The sequence below is a fragment of the Centruroides sculpturatus genome, unplaced genomic scaffold (genome assembly GCF_000671375.1).
Source record: "Centruroides sculpturatus isolate CEXI.00-Female unplaced genomic scaffold, Cexi_2.0 scaffold1468, whole genome shotgun sequence".
NCBI lineage: Eukaryota > Metazoa > Arthropoda > Arachnida > Scorpiones > Buthidae > Centruroides > Centruroides sculpturatus.
In genome coordinates, this window is record NW_019386140.1 from 88,773 (window position 1) to 112,087 (window position 23,315).

A 23,315-nucleotide genomic window follows, 5' to 3' on the forward strand; every position below is an offset into this window, starting at 1 on the left:
CGCCATGCAACTCTTGATTACACACTCCCCCCACACTATTGTTCAGCTTACATGTTCGGACATGTCACGCGGAATCCACACATAGCTACAATTTATTTTGTGTTATTTATTTCTGTGTTTTTTATATCTATGGATACTTGAGAGACTCTATGTGGTGATTACTTGTAACCGTGAACAAATTAAAAGGCGAGATAAGGTTAATGAGAACATTTATTAGCTTACATACATCCGATTTGGATTTTACACAAATTGTGAAATTATATCCTGACTTCTGTGGTTATTGCTCGGTCCCACCTATCGCGTAAGTTCGGGGTATTACTGTAATAGATTAAAAATATAATTAATTATTTTTCTTGATATTTACCATTTGGATTTATTAAATATTTGCTTTGGAAACTAACTCAAAGTTGTTTTGTTTGTTTGTTATTATTAATGCACATGTGTTATTGGCATTAATTATACTTGTTGCAGCTGTTATAATTATATAGAATGTTAATTGATGTACTAAGCCATATTAGAAAGATGAAATAAGAAAACTATGTTTTATTTGAAGCAAAGATTGACTAATAACATAAAATTTTGGAAGTTTTTTATTGCCTGAGATAACTTATCAAATGTATACTCAAATAATATACAGTTGACCCCCCCTATAACGCATGTTCATATAATGTGGATTCATATATCACAGTGAAAAAATTGTGACCATATTCATATAAAGACGCTAAAAGAGACTCATAAAATGCGATAAAACATCATCGCTGACTCATGTCGTGACAGGATTGGTCGAATCTGGACCAATAGTGGACGAGCAGCCAAACTACTTACACGCTACGGAGAGTTTAGGTGGGTAAGTTGAGTTTACTATCGTCTGTACAGTATATAGGCCTAAATTAGGTACTGTAAGTCTAATACAGTACTGTAATTTTATACATTTCTTGTGAAAAAAACATTTCTTATTCAACGGCCATAAAAATTATTTCTATTAATGATGTCTCCAAAGTTTAGCGAATTTTTTGCAGAAAAATAACTTATCAGAAAATGCGCCTGCCATTCGATGCGCTGCTCCGCAATGAAAACAATCTTAAGCAATGGTGTCGTCGAATATTACACACTCGGTAAGTAATCCTACAATTTTTTGTTTATAGCATAGTTTATACCTATTATTCCCAAAAAATTATACATGTTTTGGAAATGTTGAGTCAAATTAGTCTAGAATCGATTAATTTTATGGAAGAAACCTTTCAAACAGCCATAGTCTGTAAATTGCACACGTGCCGGGCTGTGATTGGCTCACGTATTTAAGGATTCCTACAATGTGAAATTCTTATAAAGTGGAACATATCTACTGCGTTATGGGGGGTCGACTGTACATGTAAACATCAAGCCAGGAAAAAAATGCTGGTATTTTGATTCTGTAAATCTTATCTTGCACTCATTAAATTGTTGTTTTGTAGAAAATAGGTTATGAGTAATCATTTTTTAATTAAAAAATTGCACTTCATTGAAACTAAAATTTAAAAATCGTAATATTATAATAATTAGTATATTTATAACATCATATTCTAAACCTACAACTCACAAATGACTAACATGTTTAAAAGTTTTATAAGATTTTTCAGTCTTACCAAACTTATAAATCTATTTTATCAAGAAAATACAAATAACAAACAAGTGTGTATTATTGTATATTATATTTAGAATATAAATGTAAGAATATGAAAAAAAATATTAGATAAATGATTTTATTTTGTTTTATTTCATTTTTTAGTATCCTCTTCCTGAACTGATAGTAATTAATGAAAATCAAGAATACCTTGATGATGTGCTTTCTTTGCAGAATTATATACTAGAGGTAAGATTTTAAAATTTAGTACAAATTGTGATCAAAGAATAAACAAGAATTAATAATAATAAATTATTTTTTCATTCTAATTATAATTAACTATATTACATTGTTTTGATTGTAAAAATGCTATTGTATTAAATATTTAGCCCCAATAACAGGATTCCAGCCCTAAATACTTAATAAACTTACTTTTAATAATAATAATAATGATGATTATAAATTTAGTACAAATAATTTGTCTTTACAGTCTGTATTTTAAAATTTTTTTCCTATCATTTAATAATGAGTTTTTTTGTAACAACAAAATCAAATTCCAAATTATAAGGATAAAAATTTATTACATAATGCAACAATATTTTCTAACCAAAATGATTAAGTTGGTATAAAACAGAATTTTTTTCTTTTAGGAATTGAATATTAGAACATTAACTGTTACAACAGATAAAAAAAAATATGGTGTTCGTATAAAAGCAGAACCAGACATTAAGGCTCTTGGAATAAGACTTAGAGCAGCGTCAAAAGTTGTAGTTCAAGCTATCCGAGTGAGTAAAGTTTACTGAATTAAAATATAAAATATTTAAACTTTAAAATTATTATATGATAATTTTCTATGTAAATAGTTGTAAATATTTTTCTCAAATTTTTATCAAAGAATTGGTTTCTGATAAATTCTGAGAGAACTGTTTTTAACTGGCTTTTTTTTTTAATGGTATTGTTATTTTAAAATATTGATACTACATAAAATAAATTAATAAAAGGAATTATTTTTACTGTAGTTAAGTTCTACAAATTCCAAAAAATTTTTATTTTTATTTATTGAAACAGAAATTTTAACTTACAATCTTTAAGAAGGATCTCAACCAGTGTTATAACTAGCTTTTCATTTTTCTTGTGTGTGGTATAATAATAATAATAATAAAACAAATATGATAAAACAATTGTTTATAAATAATTTTTGTGTATACAATAAATATACAAGATCATTCAGATGTATTTTAAATGAACATATTATTATGGAATATTTGATAATTTTTTTTATCACTTTCATTTTGAGACTTTCCTTTATTTTGGGTCCTATGTCTATGTACCTGTTGCACTTTCCTATAGTCTATTTATCGTAACTTGGCACCTACTGTAAACAAACTAAGACACATCTTCCTTTGTTTATTGGTTTAAACCCACGTCCATCAATTAGAAACCGCGTTGTGTCTCATTCGTCTGCAGAAAATAGTTCTTCCTTATTTATAAAATCATTAATGAAATATTAGTCACTTAGCAATGATTATAAATGTAATTATTTCATATTTGTTAAATTGTTATTTTAATGAACATTTGCACACTCTGAATCACTAAAAATAAACTTTTTACGGTCATGCACACTATAATGTCTTTGTTTCGTTTTCCATTCATTACAATAACTATCATTATTTCAAAATGTATTGAAAATGTATCACACATATAGAAAAAGAACAATGAATGTGGGAACTTGATGAGATTTCGGAAACTGTTGTAGAAAAACTGATTATTCACTCGAACACAAGTAGTGATGAAAGTGATATAAATGATTACTTTGAGCAACTATCTTCTGATACAGATGATTATAGTGTAAACTTACCTTATTAATTATTTTTTAAAATTTTTAATTATATAAATATCACAAAGATTAATTCATACATTACAGTAATGTTTTCCTTTAGAGGTTTGCATATGATTTTTAAGGATTGCCAGACAATTTTTTTTGTTTTGTTTTATATCTATTTTTAATAAATTAGTTGTGTAGATAAAAATTCTGAAGTATGTTCAACTACATAATTATAAATATATTTTGTGTAAATCTTTGTCAAAAATTATTATTAAATATATGTTATTAACTATATTTAAATGATGGAAATAATTTAAATGGCTACATAAAACTGTTAAAGTAGGCTATAATAACTTTTCTAAAATTTTTAAATTGCTGACCACTCTGACCTACTTAAGCCCTTTTCTCTGCACGTGTTAAACTGGTCAACACGTGTCTAGCCACTTCGGATTGTGATTTGACCAATGAAAATCTCTGGTGGATTAATATGACAAAATCTTTGTTTACAGTAGGTGCCAAGTTAGGATAAATAGACTATAGTTTTGGCACTGCTCTCAACATGGATTAATATTTTCAAAGCTGGTTATGTTTTTGAAATGTTGATCTATAAATGGCTGAAGGTGATGTATGATGTTATACAAAAGTTTTTATAAGAAAAAGGAAGGTCAGATGGAATTGCATAATATTGGATACTCAGTAGTTTATTCTTTTGTATTTCATATTTGAAGCAAATCATTTAAATGAGCTAGAGATAAAGATATTGAGGCATGTACTGATTTCCTTGCTGGTTATAGGAGAATTTATACAGTTGGTTCTAGATTTTAGATATATGCTAATTTTCAAAAAAAATAATAATTTAATCATATACAATTTTAGACAACTTAACCATTCATTAAACATATTAGAAATATATGTAAATTTTATTTACAATATAGAGAAGTTGCACTGATGTCATGCCAAATAATTAAAATGTCTTCTGTCCCACTCTCACTATGTTTGTGATATGATAGTGAAGCATTATATGCCATTTTTACATGGTTGTAAGTGCATGATTGTTTTATTTGCTCTCTGCCTTCTGAATGAACTTTTATTGGTAAAAAGCAGGAAGGAGTTATTTTTAATAAAACTGTAGATTGATGGCAACTGCTCAGAGCAATGGAAAGTGATTTTTAGATGATTAAGCTGCAAGTTTAGCTGTGCATTACCAAAACAAAACAGTACTTATCATAAAATGCTGATTTGTTTCTATGTGAATCTGATGTGAATTTGTCAACAATAAAATCTTGTGGATGAAGACCAAATATGATGAAGTAAGAACTACCTTGTGCACAGCACTCGTCACTTAACTTTGGATCACTGGAAATGTTTCAAGTCATCAGAAGCACATAACTAGATAACAGATGGCTGGGTTCATGCAGATAATTTAATAAAAAATGTCCTGGAGAACAGTTCTTTTGCTTATATCAGATATTTTAATATTTTAATTACTTTTGTGAAGGAACACTTGCTGTTTTATGGGATAGTAAAAGACAAATTTACTTTTACAATTTATTTTAATATTTAATAATAATATTTAGTATTCAATTGATTTTATTTCATTACTTATTTTTTTCTAATGATGATAGATTTTACTAATGTATATGTTTAATTCTGATCATTTATTCAATTATATACAATATTTATGCTAATTATCAAAAAATCTTACTGTATGTAATCTAATTCCTCATTAAAAGAGCGTACACCCACTGCACGAGTTTATATGATACAAATGAAAAATTAGATTACATACAAAAGGCAACGGTGCGACAGGGATACCACAGAAAAGAGATTGAGGCACTTATTAAAAGAATACAGAAGCAAAACCAGCAGCCTCCCGAAATTGATCAAAGAAAAAATGTGGTAATTAATTATTTTCCATTTCTAAACAAGATAGTTAGGAAAGTTGCCAATAAAAATAAGTTATGAATAATATATCGACGCAATCCAACTGTGTATGGAATGTTAAGGAATGACAAGAAGAAGGATAATCGAAATAGCTTGACGGGTATATATTCTATACCTATAAAAGATTGTCAGTTTAATTCCGACCTCTTGTATGTTGGGGCAATTATGCGGAATTTAAAACAAAGGATAAATGAGCATAAATATTCTGTAGGTAGGAACATCAATAGTACTGTTCTGGCGGCATTTGCCAAACAACAGGATGTAACTGTATACTGGGATCGTGCGGTGATTGTTAGGGCCACGAGATCATTACAAGCGGTGAAGCAACTTGAAAAAATAGAAATACATAAAGCGCATATAGCCACGGAATGTATCAATCACAGAGATGCAGAAGGTTTGGCAACTGCTTGGAAGTCATTTTACACTAACACAAGTTAATATATATATCCAATATGACGGCATTATTATTTATTTGGGTTTATTTGTTTATTTTTATTTATTTATTTATTTTTGTATTTTTATTTTTTTCTGTTGTTCTACGCAACCGCAGTTTAATTTTATTTTATTTAATTTTGTATTATGTAAATTTTGAATACTTTGTTCTTTTTGATATTGGAGTAACTGATGAAGGCCACTAAAATCGGTCGAAAACGTTATTAGAGAATTAAATGTTTTTGCTGGACTGTTAAAAAGGCATTGTTTACTTATATTATTTATGCTAATTATCATTTTGTTGATATGATCTAGCCAGGCAGCTTGATGACATTTAGTGAGTTGTGTTTGTTCTCCTTTTTAATGCTAGGAATTTTATAAAAAGACACATTTTTATGTGTAGACAAATTTGAATTACATTACATAGTAACATACAAGGGTCATTCTAAAAGAAAAGAACGTTTTGATCTGAGAAGTCATGCGGTTCTCCCACCACCCTCCACTGCCACTTCATGGACCTTCCCATGTTTTCAAACCTGTCTGATGCTAACAGCAAGCCACAATTGTTTACTGTTTACAGTGTGACTTTGAAATGTGCGACAAAATTAAAGATCCTGCCAAGTGTGAGGTTTGTAGTGTAATACACTTTTTGAATGCAAAAAAAGTCTGCTCTATCGAAATTTACAGACAGATAACCGAGGTTTATGGTAATGTGATGAAGGAAGCTTCAGTTCGAAACAAACAATGGGGATTGTTGTCCAGAGGCATTGTGCTTCTTCAGAATAATGCACGTTGATGAAAAACTTGCTTCAGCAGTTTAAGTGGGAAGTTTTTGAACATCCCTCTTATAGCCTGGACTAGGCTCTGAGTGATTACATCTTATCCCAAAATTGAAGGATTTTTTTAGCCGGGAATCACTATGGAAGTGACAATGAACTGAAAGAGGCCGTTAATGACTGGTTCAAGAACTTGGCAGTAACTGAGTGTGCAGAAGGCATAGAAAAGCTGATGATACGCTATGACAGATGTTTAAATTTGTATGATGACTATGTAGAAATATAGCTAAGGTATCATAAGCATTGTAAAATAAGTTTTGTTTCATTATCTTAAATAAAAATATCTAGAGAAACAAACGTTCTTTACTTTTAGAATGACCCTCATATTTAAACAGGAAAAATCACTCTGACATGCACAGTGGACCCAGAATATGTGATGTTTATCATCAGAATTTTAGTAGTCATTGTCACAAACATTGCAGTACCAAAACTTTGTTGACTTACCTATATGGTTTTCCTGCATTACATGAAACTTCTCTGTAAATAAGAATAATATGATTTAACTTGATCAGATTGAAAATGCTAAAATGAATTAGATAAGATGATTAAAGCAGTTTATAAAACATTTATAGGAAACCTATATCTGTTCAAACATATATTCAGGTATAGTCTAAACATGTGGTTTCACATTTTGTTGTTCAAAAATCTACTAGAAAGCAACAATACAAAAAGAATATATAAAAAAGACTACTGCTTGATTTTGCTTCAACTTTAGAATTATAGGTAATATTACTAAGATGATTAACACTAAGATAGCTAAAAATGAAATGATGTAAGAAAACATGCTTCGTGGTGGATATCAAATATTTTTAAATTTACAAGTTTAAAGAATTTAAAATTGGTAAGGAAAATGTTTTCAGTTAATTTTAATAAAATAGTCACATTAAACAGTTCTATCCATTTTCTATTTAAGAATGAAGAGGAATATGTATTGGATCATCAAAATATACAAAACTCAAGCATCATCATGTAAGGATGTGACAGAAGATTGCTTATTTAATTCATGATCAAATACAATACCAGTGATTTTCCACATGTGCTGGTTTTGCAGGCATTTTTCACCAAATTGACTTAACTTGGCTGTGTTTCTGTATTCTCTATATCTTTTAATATCTATAATGATATATATCCTCATGCTACATACTATTCCTTCTAATTGTGTAAAAATTTCAGTCAGAAAAATTTTTTCACTTATCACATTCCCTCAAAAAATTGCTGTGGAAATTGCACATGCAATTGCATGCATGTCTGGCAGTTTTATGCTCTGACATTATTTTTGATGTCCTCAGATCACTAAAAATGATAACACAGAGGTCTGTCACTATTACCACAAGAGATAGTCATGACATCGTGGATGTTTTTCAGTTATGCATGATATGATGATGTGTGGTCTGCATGTAGCTATGACCTTGAACATTTGTCTGGTCAAGGTAGCTGGGGCACTATGACCTTCAACAAACATGTTTTTATGGGTTTATTTCATGCATGAAAAATACAGAAAAATCACTTTCTGGTTCTTCTGAGAAACACTTCAGCTCTCTTTTAATTCATTTCTAACTGAACTTGTTAAATTTTTTTTTAATTATTATATTTACTTTTAATTAAAATTTGTCCAATCATTTTGGTTTTGTTTTAGTACATATGTAAATGAATGAACACTTAGTTCTGATAAATACTTTAGCATTGAAGCTAAAATTAATCTAATTTGGATTAGTTCTCAAATTAAATAAATTCAACATTAATAATAATACATTTAATAGATATAAAATGAGCTGAGAAGCTTCTTAATAAATATTTTTTAAATAATGATTGGAAATTTAAAATTACTTTTAGAAAAAAAAATATAATGTTGATTTTTGTTTATCAAAATATTGAATTTTGATAAACAAAATTAAACATATTTTATCACTTTAAAATAAAATTGCTTAAGGAATATAAATTCAGAACTATTTTTATTTAAAATAAAATACTGTAAAAATATTAATCACTTTACACAAGATTAATGAATCAGTAATGGATTTTTAAAAAGATCTATTTTAAATAAATAGAAAAATACTGACAAATTAGCAAAATAATACTTATAAAATTATATATTTTGTTACATCTATTTTAAATTTTCAAACAAGATTATAAAAATTCTTATTTTAAATAAAACTTTTTATGTAATCAATTCAATTTAATAATTTTACAAAGTTAATTTTAAAACTAAATTAATTCAGGAACTCAATGAAGAAAAACTTCAGGAATATTTAAATGGAGAAGAATTAGAAGTTTGTGGTCATAAATTAGAAAAGGGTGATATTAGAATATCGTATAGTTTTAGTGGAGATTTGGCTGATAAATTAACTGAAAGCTATGAGGCTCATGCTGATGAGAATGTAAGTATATTTATTCAATATTTAACAATATATTGTAAAATTTAAGTTTAAGTTTGTGTAAGTTTAAAAAATTATTTTTGATTTATTAATTTGAGATATTAAATACTTCAAAATTTTCTTTATTCTTTACATAGGTATTAGTCTTATTAAATGTTAATCAAGATCAGTCTATGGTTGATGAAGGAGTGGCGAGAGAAGTCATAAATAGGATACAGAAATTAAGGAAAAAGGTAAAATCAATTCCCTTTATGTTTGCATACTTAACAGTAATTGGTAGAATTGGTAAATTTTTTCAATTGCTGAGTTGTTAATAAAATATTTTTTTATTATAGTACACTGTTATATTTTAGTTGATGTGGAGCATTAGCAAAGCTATGTGGCTTACAGAATTGTTTGTTCTCAAAATTTGATTGATCAATTTTGATTAAACTCTGCCATTTTCCATTAATTGTGATGAGGAATTAAAAAATGTAATAAAAAATGGGGTCCTAAACTCATTTTTGAGATACAAGGTTGTAACATGACAAAGTGACATTGTGCAAGTTTGTTGCACATGTGAAAGTAGCCAAGGACGTAGGTCTTAATCTACGCCACTTATGGGCACTAGTCGGTAAGACCAGCTCTCAGTCGTCCAAAGAACGGCCTTTCCCTGTCGTAGGGAACGAGTGTGGAGGGCTTTACGGTTATATTATAATTTAGAGCGGAAGTTGGTGATAGCGAATTCACCTTCTTCCTTCGTCAGGTTCCCGACACCAGTTTGTCAATTTATAGAGGCGCGGACAAACACGCGATAACGATCTGANTGTCTAACAGAAAATGGGAAAAAAAACAAACAAAACACTAGAACAAAGCAATCAGTGTCAATTGCTTTGTTCTTGAATTGTCTCCTCCACGGCGGCAAGTGCAAGGATCACCTGTGTGACCAGTCAGATGTAAGGATCACCAGTCCAGGCTAAGCAAGTGAAAGAATATTTTTTTCCTTTTTGGCTCAACTTCAATTCTATCATGATATATGATATGACAAAGTTGCATAATGTTTTAGTACTTTTACTAGCTCATTTATTAATATGTATATTTAGCAATTTTTCACTTATGATAGATAAATTTGTAAAAAATTAAATAAATACAGTAATTTAGAGGGAAGAATAAAGATTCTTTTTATACATATTTTAAATAATTAAAAAAATATATATTATTTAAACAATTTAAAATTTATTCAAGTTAAACCAAACTTTTAATAAAAATATACTTTAATTAAATACCTGTAAATGCTAATATTTTATGTAAGGGCTAATGCTGATGTAAGAAATTAAGTTGAACGTTATCATAAATACTGTTTCAGACAGCATTTCTTTTATGAAGATATCATTAGTGTGCTTAAAGTGAAAATTATTGAATAATTATATTTGTGTGAATATGATTTAAATGTTTATAAAATAGATGTAATAACTGTTGATCAGTTTTATTGCAAAAAGTATTAATCAATCAATTTTAGGTAATAGCTCTATAGATTTTAACAGTTTTGTTTCTTTTTTTATCTTCCAGTCTATCTCACTTTCAGCTGCATATAGTCTACAAAACATTCCTGTCACATATTAACAATGTAACATCATTAATGGGATTGAAACAATTTTAACATTATTCCTATAATACAAGTATGCCCTGTCTAATGACTGGGATATTTTTCAACAAATATATCATTAGGCAAACTTCATAGAGTTTACTTAGACAAACCTACATGGCATACAAGTACAAGGCATGTCCAGAAAGTAAGTACCGTTTTGGAAAAACTCGAATAAAAATATTTTTTCAGAACAAAATTTATTTTTACATGAAAGAGCATGTCTGAAACTATTTTTCTACATAGTTACCACCATTGTTCAGACATTTGTCATATTGGGAAATCAACTTGTCTATACCCTCTTCAAAGAAAGATGCCTCCAGTGAAGACAGCCACTGCTAAACGTTGGTTGTTGAAACAATCTCATGCAAACCAGTATTTGAAATTTGTGGAAACTCATCACAAAGAAATCTTATTGTGAACCATCTGTTTTCAGGAATTTTTTCATTCACTTTTGCAACCAAACCATCATTGACAACAGAAGGCCAGCCACTCCATGCTTCATCATGAACATCAGGGCGTTCAGCATTGAATTGTCGAACCCATTTTCTAACCATTCCATCACTCATTACATTTTTACCATAAATCTCTACAAGTTGACGATGAATTTCAACTGGCTTAACATTCTTATTACAGAATGCACTTCACAGTCGGCGGGATCGGCAATAGTCTTAAACATTTTGAATGCTCACTAACACGTGGAAAAACAACACAATCCGGCTGTAATGGTGTCACTGGATTGACAATCAACCAGAGAGACGTGTGCGCAGGTGCTGAACTGCGATACTACCACTGCAATGGCGGTAGAATGAAACGGTACTTACTTTCCGGACACGCCTCGTAGTATACTACCCATAAAGGCTATATGTAATAATTGTAGCACAGTGATAAGTATTTATGTATCTAAACATATATAAGTGACAGTAAAATATAGTATTACATGTTTTGATGTTTAAAACTGGTTTAATTCATTGTAAAATTATATTCATAGTGCACAATATGACACAATAAATTATAGTATTCGTTGTTCAGAAATATTCCATAACTTCTTTGGACACACATTATGTAGTATTTAAACATGATTGGCTGCATTGTACACTCATTAGTGAATGAATTAGAAACCCCATGCATATTAAGTAAGTATAATTTTGCAGCTTATATGCAAAACACTTGTGTCATGTTAGTTATGATGTGTTCATAAGCTCCTATTTAAGAATGCTGTTGGTCAGTATGGTCATTAAGTTTATGAAAATGAGAAAAGTGAAGGACTTGTCAGAGTTTCAAAAAGGGCTGATTGTGAGTGCCCATCTCACTTGAGCCACAATATCAAGAACTGTAAAGCTGGCTGGTTTTTCCAAAGATGAGCTATCCAAAGTGTTCAATTGGTAATAAAAAAAAAACCCACAGTTAGTGTCTAAAAGACGTAACTGTGGTTCCAAAACAGTTAATCAGGAATACAACTGACATCATCTGAAAAGTCTAGTGTGGAAAAAAGGCGTAATACAGTAGAGCATCGATTATCTGACCCCCGATTAACCGTCACATTGGTTAACTGACCGTTTTAGTCGGCAAATTTCAAATGTCCACTAGTGATGTAGCACTACAATATTTGGCCATGTCTTAGCTACTTTAATATTATTTTTGTCAAATTTTTGCGTGTTTTAGCTAGCAGCACAGCTCGACCATTGAAGGGAAGCCAGTATTTAAACAAGACTTAATTTTCTAATTATGAATGGTTGTTTGTTTTGTGAGCAATAAAATAATTCAAAAATAATTTTTAACGATACAATAGCAACGATTATTATTAAAAAAAAATTTGTTAGGCTTAACATTGATGAAAATTCAACGCGAAGTTGGTTAATAGCGATATACTAATATACTAATTACATGGGATATACTAATATACTATACTAATAATGTACTTTTTACATTTATTTCGGTTATCCGATTTTTTCAGTTATTCGACCAACCTGAGTCCCCAATTGAGTCGGATAATCGATGCTCTACTGTATATACAAACATTGCTAAACCCAATATATAATATAGCTAAACACCAACCAAATGCCGAAATTCTATCAGGCTAGTTTTAATCGCGCTTTATTGTGATTAAATTTATTGCTCTTACCTCTAGAGTCAAATTGGTTACGTAATTCATTTAGTAATTAGCCTTAAAACTAGCCCGATAGAATTTCGGCATTTGGTTGGAAAAAAAGGACTTCCTCTGTGCAGCAATTGACAGAAGAAGGTAATGAATCCTGTCCCTGACCCATATCTACCCAAACTATGTGCAGGGAATTGAAAAGAATTGGTATGAACAGTTGCAGGCCTATACGAAAATCATTGATTTCTTCTGCAAAGAATCAGAAAGTTCATCTACAGTGGTGCCAAGAGTATCGTGATTGGACATCTGAGGACTGGAGAAAAGTAATGTGGTCAGACAAATCACAGTACATCTTATTCTCTACCAACGATAGACAGATGGTTTGGAGAGAGTTCCATGAAGCAATAGACCCTGCTTGCTTCATTAACATGACTCAAGGTTCTGGAGAGGGTATTATGGTAGAGTGCATGTTCTGTTGGGATGGAACTAGTCTGCTGATATTCCTGGAAGGTTGGGTCACTTCCAATGAGTACCTGAACATTGTTACCAATCAAGTTTATCCTGCAATGTTGAATTTTTTTCTGCATGTGATTAATGATAACGCTACTGTCCATCAGACAAGAATTGTTCAGCAATGGTTCAGCAAGCATGAAGACAACTTTTGCCACCCACCCTGGCCATCACAGAACCCACATCTTAATCCCATTGAGAATGTATGAGATATGTTAGAATGACATATCCACCAGCAAAGTCTTCTGTCAAATTTATGCAAACTAAAGGAAATGCCTGGTGTGCATTGGACTTAGAAGCACTTCAGCACCTTGCAGAATCCATGCCAAATCAAGTAAATATTGTAATTCGAGCTAAAGATGGTCCAATAAAATATTAAACCTCTGTTTCTAATTCATTGGCCAGTGAGTATGTTTGTTTATATTGTGTGCTACTACTACATGCCATTAGAGCTTCTGTGAATTTTTCAGCTCCATTACAATCTTATGAGACTTCCATTATTAATCAGAACATCACTAAGCATCACATAACTGTATTTTTAAGTTTAAAAAATAATAGAGATATTTAACTTAAAAATATCTCTACTACAAATTTTAAATGAAATTAAGATTTTAAGATCTTTAATATTTTTAATAAATAATTATTTTTGTCAATAAAAAACTTCAATAAAATAATTCAAATCATATTTAATATGCAATATAATTTTAATTACATATTAATTATTTATAGGAATTGTTTTATCAATTGAAACTAATTTTTTTCCAGGGACATCTTGTTCCATCTGATTCAATTGAAATATTTATTAAAATTGAACCATCAGAACATTCACTTCAAACAGTTGTTACTTCCTTTAAAACATTTATTGAAAATACATTGAAAGCTCCTTTGAATTTTTTTCCTGTGCCTACTACAGCATCTGTGATAATAGAAGAAACCACTATGGTAATTATTTATTAAAATTTTTTCAGAATTTATATTAGATTTATAATTTTAATATTGTATTTTTAGATTCTTATTTTTAATACTCACAATATTCAAATTTATAGTAGATATGAAATATTAAATTATAACTCTTCAAAGTACATGCTTATTTTGAGATTAATTTATATAATTTATATAAAGTATAGAATTTAATGATTATTTGTTTAACTTAGAAATGATTAAAATAAATTTCTTGGTCTTGCTATATTTGTCAGAAAAATACAATGGAATATTATTCAATACATAATATCTGATAGTGCCAGATTTCATTTTTACATTGCATTATTTATTTATTATAACTTTAATGAATATTTGTCTGTATAGTTTCCTGTTGAAAGTTCTTCTGCTAAACATTTATGTATTTTTAAATTATACTTTTTTATATTTGATATTCCTCGATCAAATTTGATCCTCTGTTCAATAAATAACAAATGAAACAATGACAAACTAAGTTATCTGAAAAGTTTTGAGGCTTATGAGGGAAATTTTGGGAAACATTATATGATGATACTGGTAAAAAAAAAAGTAATTATAATAATAATTATTATTGTTCAAAAGGAGATTATTAGTTATAAAAACATTTTTCAGATCTCCCTAAAAAAAAATACAGTACAAAGAACAGAAATATACCATAATAAAACAAATTATCAAATCAAAAAGTGCTAATCTAACTGAACAGTATTCTGAAAATACTTTAGATTTTACATTTAAATTTTATGCTTGATTTCTCATATAATCTATTAAAATAAGTTTTAGAAAAAGTTAACATCAGTTTCACAAAGTTTATTTTTTCCCATGTCAGATGTTTGGAGATTTTATTAATTTATATAAATGAAAATAAATTGACATTTTAATAATCTAAGACATTTCAAACTGTGTTCAATTTTGTCATATTGAAAGTAGGTATAACATTTTAAGTTCATTTAAAGGGCTGACAACTTCATGATAAATAATAATTCTAATTAAAACTTATGAGTATTGAACTGTTCTACAGTTTAGTTTACTTCAGGTAATTTCAATTTCATTCCAGTTTATATACTTTATGAAATAGCTCATACAGATAATTAAGGAATTAATATATTTTTAAAAAATTGATAATTTTCAGAATCAGTTCAAAATCAGAATTCTTGCATCTGATGCTTTATATTCATGTTATGATTAATTCTTGTCAACCCTATAATAAACAAGTTAGTTAGGTATATGAATTAATTTTGAGGCTTTTTTTAAACCTAAAGTATGTATTTATTACAAAGAAATAAAAGAACTTATATTAGTCAAAATATTTTCCTTTGTTTTTTTTAAAAACTTTTTCTATTTTTCTGGCAAGAGATGAATACCACAATAATAAATTTGATTTATCTTTTAATCAATTAATGTTATGATGGAATATATATCTTTACTATCTGTTTTGTGTTGCATCAGTGTGATAGTAATTTTCTGTCAAATTAGAAACAAGGTACATTGTGAGAAAAAGTCATTAAATGAAACCATTTCTCCAGACACATTATTCCATGCACTATCTATTAATTCTCTCTCTGCTATTTTCTGTTGTAATATGACCAAAGCTTCGTTTGATGTGTATTTTAATCTCTTTTCTGTTGTGAAATGAGAACAACAACAACTATATCATTCTATTATTTATTTCCATAGATTTTATTGTATTGTGATTCAGTCATAATAATGATTCATATTACATCTTTATGTATTTCTGAACAGTGTTTTAATATATTAAATATAAATCAATCAACTGCAATATCAGAACAATTCAATAAAAACTAAAATTATACAAAAAATGTATAAAATTTGATAAAATTCTTAGTTATCTCTTGTACTTTCCCAACTCTTCATTTGAGGTAAATGCTAAAAACAATAAACTGGCATTTCACCTTGGATGAAGAATTGGGAAAGTACAAGAGATAACCTTTTATTAAATTTTATATATTTTTAATATAATTTTAGTAATTAAATACCTGACTTTGATAATTATAAAAAGTTGAAAGTAAAATCTCTTAACCTTTTCAATAGATTTAGATAAAAACATTAATTGTAGATGTTAAATAAATATTAAAATATTTTTGCATTTTTACAAATTTTAAATTGAATCAGCCTCAATTCGATAAAGGTCAAAAATCTAAAGTTGAACATGCTGACTTACCAAGAGCTTAAGACAATTGTAATTAGCAAAAGCGGTTAAACCTGAAAAAATGTCCATTAGAGGTCTAGGGACCCAGATATGTGTCTTGAAACGATTGGGGTGCCTCCAGGCTGGCAGTTCATTTCCCCTTTTCAAACTGAATCGTGGCCAGCTCACTAGGGATGCTGCTCCAGGTACCACCTGCAGCCTTGTATCTGTCATAGTATGGCCTAAGGAGTGATGAATGTATAGTCAAGTAGTTTGGAAGTATGGGGAGATTTATATCAAATATTTTGTCTAGAATCCATTTCAGTTGGATGTCCTACCTTATGCAAGATGGTAAACAACCTGTCCCAATTCAGGCTAAACTTGTAATTGTTGGGATGATTATCTGGAACTTGGACCATGACTGTATCGTTGGTGTGAAATGAGGATGAGTCATGTTTGGAATCAAATCTCAGTTTCCTGTATTCTTGGTTGTCTCTAAAGTGCCGTACTGTTTGTAGTCACACGTCAGTCAGTGTTATTCCTCTTGGTAGATTTTTGCCAAAGTGAAGAGATTTCAGAGCAAAGCCAGTGTGTGGCAGCCTGTTATAGGTGTCAATGGCTGAATCTAGCACAGAAGACCAATTCATTTTTGGGTTAGCTATTAGTTGTAAGGTGAAGTTCTTTCTTCCATTTGCTCTTTCACAAAGACCATTTGCTGGTGGTAGTAGGAAATATAGGTGGTGTTAATGCCATTTTCCTTTGCAAATGTCTGGAATTTTTTGGAATAAAAATTGATGCCATTATCTAAAATGAGTCATTTTGGCTGTGATGGCTCTTGAGAGTGTACCAATTGCTGCTTCAGCTGTGCTGCATTTTGTAGCTCTTGCTATAAGGAATTATCAAGACATTTGGATTTGGCAACATCATCTTCACTATGCTTCCAAGCTGTTGGCCGAATGATTTTTTCACATGGCTTTGGGCACAGACTGAAACCGATCGAAGTTTGCATCCTGTGAACATTCAACAAGATGCAAACTTCGATCGGTTTCAGTCTGTGCCCAAAGCCATGTGAAAAAATCATTCGGCCAACAGCTTGGAAGCATAGTGAAGATGATGTTGCCAAATCCAAATGTCTTGATGATTCCAAACTTAATTCCATAAGAGAGATTCAAAATCAACAAGATGCAAATTTGGATCGGTTGCAGTATGTGCCTGAAGTCATGTGGAAAAATAATTTGGTTGACAGATTGGGAGCATTGGGTGCCATACATTTCTAGTGACAGTGATTAGAACATCAATGCAAAATCCAAATTGCTGCTTCACGATTAATATATCACTTCTGGTGTCAAGGAAGCCATGAGTTTGGAGGAAATCAAGATAGACAAAATCTAGTTGTCATGTGGGCTGCCCAGTAAGTTTAAAGGCTTGCATTCAGTTTGTTGCTGTGTTATTGGATTTGGAAAATTATTTCTGGAGCCAGATAATGTTAATGGTTTGTTTGGGCAATGTTGACATGCAGATGGGGCTATGGTGATTTGCTCCTATTTTTGTAAGACTGGTTACGATTGACATTAGTGGGGTTTGCATCTGGTCTTGAGTCACACTGACACCCCTAGGCTCCCTCCGTGAGTTCTCAATAATTAGTGCTACTTGAAGTCAGTCATCAAATATTGGATTGGTGACATATAGCATTGTTCTGAAGGATGGAGGTGTACTGACTGTAGTAATGGTACTGCTGGCTCCATTGGAATTGTTAACTTCTGTAATTTAAATTACTTTGGTGGTAATTTGATAATATTAAAATTTAATTATTTGTACTTATTATTTGATTTGGTATTTTCTTATTTATTTAACTAGATATTTTGTAGTAATTTGTTTTCTGCTAACATTTTTCATCTCAAATATTACTTCAATGGAAATTAATGCAAATTAAATCATGAATATAGAAGCTAAATGACATTGAACCTGTATAGCATTGTAATATAGTATTGTACCAGTTTTTCAACATTGACATTCCTAATAATAGTATATTGTTCTATCAAGGACAGATCTGGATAGAAACAATAGGGATGATGTCCATACCACTTGACATTTTATTTATTATAAAAATTACATTTTGAACATTAGAACATGTTGTAATTTGTTTAGAAAATAATAATTGTTTAGAAATTGCATATACTTCATAAAATGACCAAAATTTGTGCATATAAGTTTTTAGCTTTTATGTTAGACTTTTCTCAAGGCTTAAAGTGGTTCTAAAATAGCTAAAGTGATCTGACCTACTGATTTTAGAGATTGCATTCAGATTTCTAGTATGGACGGAATTCTACTATGTATTGAATTTTAAAGTTGCACTGATTAAGAAAAAATAATTGCTGAGTAGTTCCCCTAGCAAACATTACATCCCTTTTACCTATAATTGGCTGTGAGTGAGAGGAGGTTTTAGTCTTGAACCCTGGCTTTTCTCTATAACTATCCTAAATCTTCTTTCCAAAATAATGTTATCTAGACAATATTATGGTTGCATATATAGAGTAATGAATTTATAATTAGTGCAAACAATAATGTTTTTTAGGCTATATACTTATGCTTATTACAGAATGTTCAATTTGCACTTCTCTCAGTGGGAGAATATCAAATTTTGTCTCCCTATGTTTTCTTTTATTCATAATTTCATCTCATAATCTTACAGTATTAATTCTTTTTATAGAAAAATTCATTTTTAAGCAAGATGTCTAACCATAAATTTAATTTATTTTCACTTTTAACTAATAATTTTGAACAAACCATTTATAAATTATATTAATGAACAGAAGACACAAATATCGTACTGGTATATCACAAATCGTACTGTTTAAACTTTGTCTATGACTATATTTTAAATGACGTTCACTACATTCCATTTATTTAACACACAACAAGTTCATCAATGTTGGCAGCATGATAAACAAATGTTAAACTTGCTATTTTACTCTTCAAATCAGGCAAAAAGGCTGATGTTGCATATGAAAAAATTATTTATAAGTAATCTAAAAATTAATCTTATTTTCATTTATAACTAATAAAAATTATGAATAAAGCATTCATAATTTGTAACTATGACATGAAACTGACACAAATCCAGTTCCCATCATTGATGCTGTTTGCCATAGCAGCATAATTTAGAACTAATACTTGCTCTGGGGTAGACGCTTGTCCTGGATGTGTCTCTAGAAACAATTGGTGCACCATCAGGCTGGTGGTTCAAAATATTCGAATATATTAAATAAATTATTTAATAAAAATCAAATAATTTATTTGCATCTGCTTTTTAGATAAAAGGGGCAAGTTTGGAAATGGTCATAATCAAAAGAGAAGAAGTAGATTCTAGTGTTCCTGCAAAAGTGCCACGATCTGAGTATAATAATGTGATAGGAGATACTCCAAATGACATTGAAAAAGGTCCAGCTGTATGTAGGTCTGTATTATCTATTTTTATTTAAATGTTTTTGATCTTGCTAATTTAAAAGAAAAAGGTAATTATATAGATTATGGGAATATGTATTTTTTTTTATTTTAAAAAGGAGGCAATTTTAATAGACATTTAGAAAACATACAAAATTTTTCAGACAACCCACATATAAATTGCTATAAACAAAAACCATAGGATTGCTTATGGACTGTGCCCCATTTGAGAAGCCATTGCTTAAGCTATCGTCGTCATGGAGCTGCATGTTGGACGGTGGATGCACACAAACTGTGTCACATAATCCAATTTTGATGTCACTCAGTCATGTGACTACACTTCGTGTTTCCAGACAACTTATCTTTCTCGCAGAAGAATCCATATTTTTTGCACTACACTTTGCAGGCACCACATAATAGAGCAACAACGTTTTACTACTAACACATGATTACCTCTTTTGTGACTCTTAACAGCCTGCAGACCACAGTTTGATAAACTTTGCTTAATTCCGATTCCATAACACCATAACATTCTATACCAAAATTTGAGTTAAGATTCGACAATGACAATGATTTATTTTTTGATATTAACTCTGTAAAAATAGAACAAATAAAATAATAAACAATTAAAATTGAATTACTTTAAAATTCAGAGTAAATGCTTATAACTATAAATTTGTTATCTGAATTTACAAATGTGTGTTTTATATAACTAATCCCTTTAATTTTAAAATGTAAAGTTATATAACAATAATATATACTGTACATAAGATGTGCAGCCAATACTACATAAAGACTTTTCTGTTTGGAACTAAAATATTTTATTTATAACAATGGACACAACTTGTGTTGGAGCAGCACTCTCATACCTTGTGTGTTCACATATCTTTTGTTTTTTTTTTCATTCTAATATCATGCAGACCAATACTTTTGTGAAATTAAATAAAAATAATTATAAAATGGAGTTTAAATGCATTTTTTGTTTTTACAGTTTAGATGAAAACAATTGAAAAACTACAATAAAATATAGTTTTATTCATTTTAAAAAAATTTATCTGTGGACCAATTTTGATCACCAGTATACCTCTGACATTAAGGGTTTAAATATTTTTTAAAAAACCTGTAGCTTTTAACAGTAAGTTTTACACAAAGATAATTCTATATTGATAGAAATACAGAATTATTCCTGTAATGTACATAATTACCAATTTGGCACTAGAGGTTGATGTTAGGCACCATTTCTTATTAAATTTAATAATTATAATTAAATAAATATTTATTAAATAATTTTCCAGTTTGTACCATGAGTAATCAGTATGGTTATATAAATTAAATACGACTGGAAGTGGGGATCAGATGAATGTCTGGGAAGTGTAACTGGCAATGCATCCACATGATAAGCAGTTACAAGTTCAAGTCCCACTCCAGGCCGATTCTTTTCTCCTGGAATTTTTAAAATAATTTAATAAATATTTATTTAATTATAATTATTAAATTTAATAAGAGATGGTGCTTAATGCCTACCTCTAGTGTCAGATTACTAGGGATTTAATAATAATTAGTAGCAGTAATGTAGCCTGATTTAATCTGGTAATCGTTTGGTTCTAATATAAGCATCAGACTTTGAGATGTTTATGTATATAAAATCAAGTTCTTTAACATTTTGAAAATGATGTAATTATTTTCAAAACATAGTAATAAATATTATTATTCTTTACTTAATATTATTAACTAAATCTGAAGAAAAATTAAGATTAGTATTGGGGCTTTTGGGCCAGCACGCATTTTCTGATACTTTAATACTGACCAATAGTCCACTTTAAACTCAGTTAAAGTGTTGTTTGGTTTTCTATTTATAGAAGTACAGAACTACTACATTTTTATTTTCAGAAGTAGATGGTTTCAATGGACATATTTTTATTGTTCTATTCTAGGTTTGTTAATGTAGAATTATGTGAATTAAAGCCACAGTTGGGTGCTACAAATCATCGAGGAACCATTCTGCTAGAAAATCCGATTGGAAATTTTATGTTAAATGGAAAGGAACTACAAAAACAAGTACAAATTATTATTATAGTTAAAAATTGAAACATTATAACAGCATACAAGTGTTTAGTGATTCAAAGAAATTAAACATATTATAATTAAAAAATATTAAGTGTTTTATCTTAAATGCATAATATATTGGGTTGTCGGAAAGTAATTTCGTTTTTTTTTTAACCACTAGACGGATTAGTCGTATTTTTCCCACTGTTTTCATTCTAAACTGTATTATCATTATATATTTTGACAGCTAGCATTTTAAGGCTTATTTGTTAAACATTTTGTTTATTTTTTGTGTACCATCAAATATGGAAGATCGAAAGTAGCATTATCGGCATATTTTGCTCTTTTATTACCGAAAAGGTAAGAATGCTGTTCAAGTGAGAAAAAATTGTGTGACATATATGGAGAAGATGTATTGACAGAACAACAGTGCCAAAACTGGTTTACAAAATTTCGTTCTGGCAATTTCAATATTGAATATGCACCACGTTGAGAATGGCCAGTTGAAGCCAACAAAATAAAGGTATTGATTCAAGAAAACTGCCAAATAACAACATGTGAAATCACTAAGAGATTTTGTCAAATTGAACTGTTTATGATTACTTGAAACAAATTGGTTTCGTTTCAAAGCTTGATATATGGATTCCACATGTTCTTAAAGAGAAATGCTCTCTTTGGTGGGATTTTAAGGAAATTTTTTTTTGGAGTTTTTACCAGACAATTTAACAATTGATTCGAAAGTGTACCGCCATCGAGTAAACAAAATTGAGTTATATCATCAAACAGAAAAGGCGGCCAGAATTGATCAACAAAACAGGTGTAGTGTTTTACCACGATAATGTCAAATTTCACACAAGTTTGGTAACTCGTCAGAAACTGTTATAACTTAGATGGGACATGCTATCACACCAAGCATATTCGCCAGATCGAGCACACTCAGATTATTACTTGTTCCAATCTATATAAATTTTTTTTAGCTGTAAGACATTTACTTGAAATGACAATGTCAAAAATCACTTAGATCAGTTTTTTGTAACAATGATCAAAACTTTTATGAATGTGAAATCATGCTACTACCAGAAACAACGACAACAGGTATTTGACCAAAATGGTCCATATAAAATTCAATAAAATATTTATTTATTATAAAAATATTGTTTTTTACCACGGAAAAAAATGAAATTACTTTCCGAACAACTCAATAATTTGTTTAGATATTAATTTTGTTAAACAAATAAACATATTTTAAAATGTTGAAAATATTTTCAGGTAAAAACCTTATTTGGGTTACATGGAATGAAAATTGGAATCTACAGGAACAGAGACAAGCAGCATGAAATAAATAACTTATCTGTAGAAGAATTGCTTAATTTACACATGCATACATTATATGTTTTTCCACAATAATTCTTAAGTAATTATAATTGTATGCAGTTTTATAACAGTTACAATTAAATAAAATTATTACTGTT

At 29.5% G+C, this 23,315-nt stretch overlaps 1 protein-coding gene across 1 annotated transcript in view; it reads left to right on the plus strand.

Annotated features, from left to right (window-relative positions):
* The window catches only part of LOC111613770 (isoleucine--tRNA ligase, cytoplasmic-like), a 103,984-nt gene extending 80,669 nt beyond the window's left edge, over positions 1 to 23,315 (plus strand). Inside the window, exons 24-31 of the mRNA XM_023355115.1 lie at positions 1,769 to 1,852; positions 2,254 to 2,388; positions 8,860 to 9,018; positions 9,153 to 9,248; positions 14,016 to 14,192; positions 19,668 to 19,810; positions 21,732 to 21,855; positions 23,113 to 23,315. Of these exons, the coding sequence (XP_023210883.1) occupies positions 1,769 to 1,852; positions 2,254 to 2,388; positions 8,860 to 9,018; positions 9,153 to 9,248; positions 14,016 to 14,192; positions 19,668 to 19,810; positions 21,732 to 21,855; positions 23,113 to 23,250 (1,056 nt within the window). The 3' untranslated portion in view covers positions 23,251 to 23,315. The remainder of the gene's footprint in view (positions 1 to 1,768; positions 1,853 to 2,253; positions 2,389 to 8,859; positions 9,019 to 9,152; positions 9,249 to 14,015; positions 14,193 to 19,667; positions 19,811 to 21,731; positions 21,856 to 23,112) is intronic.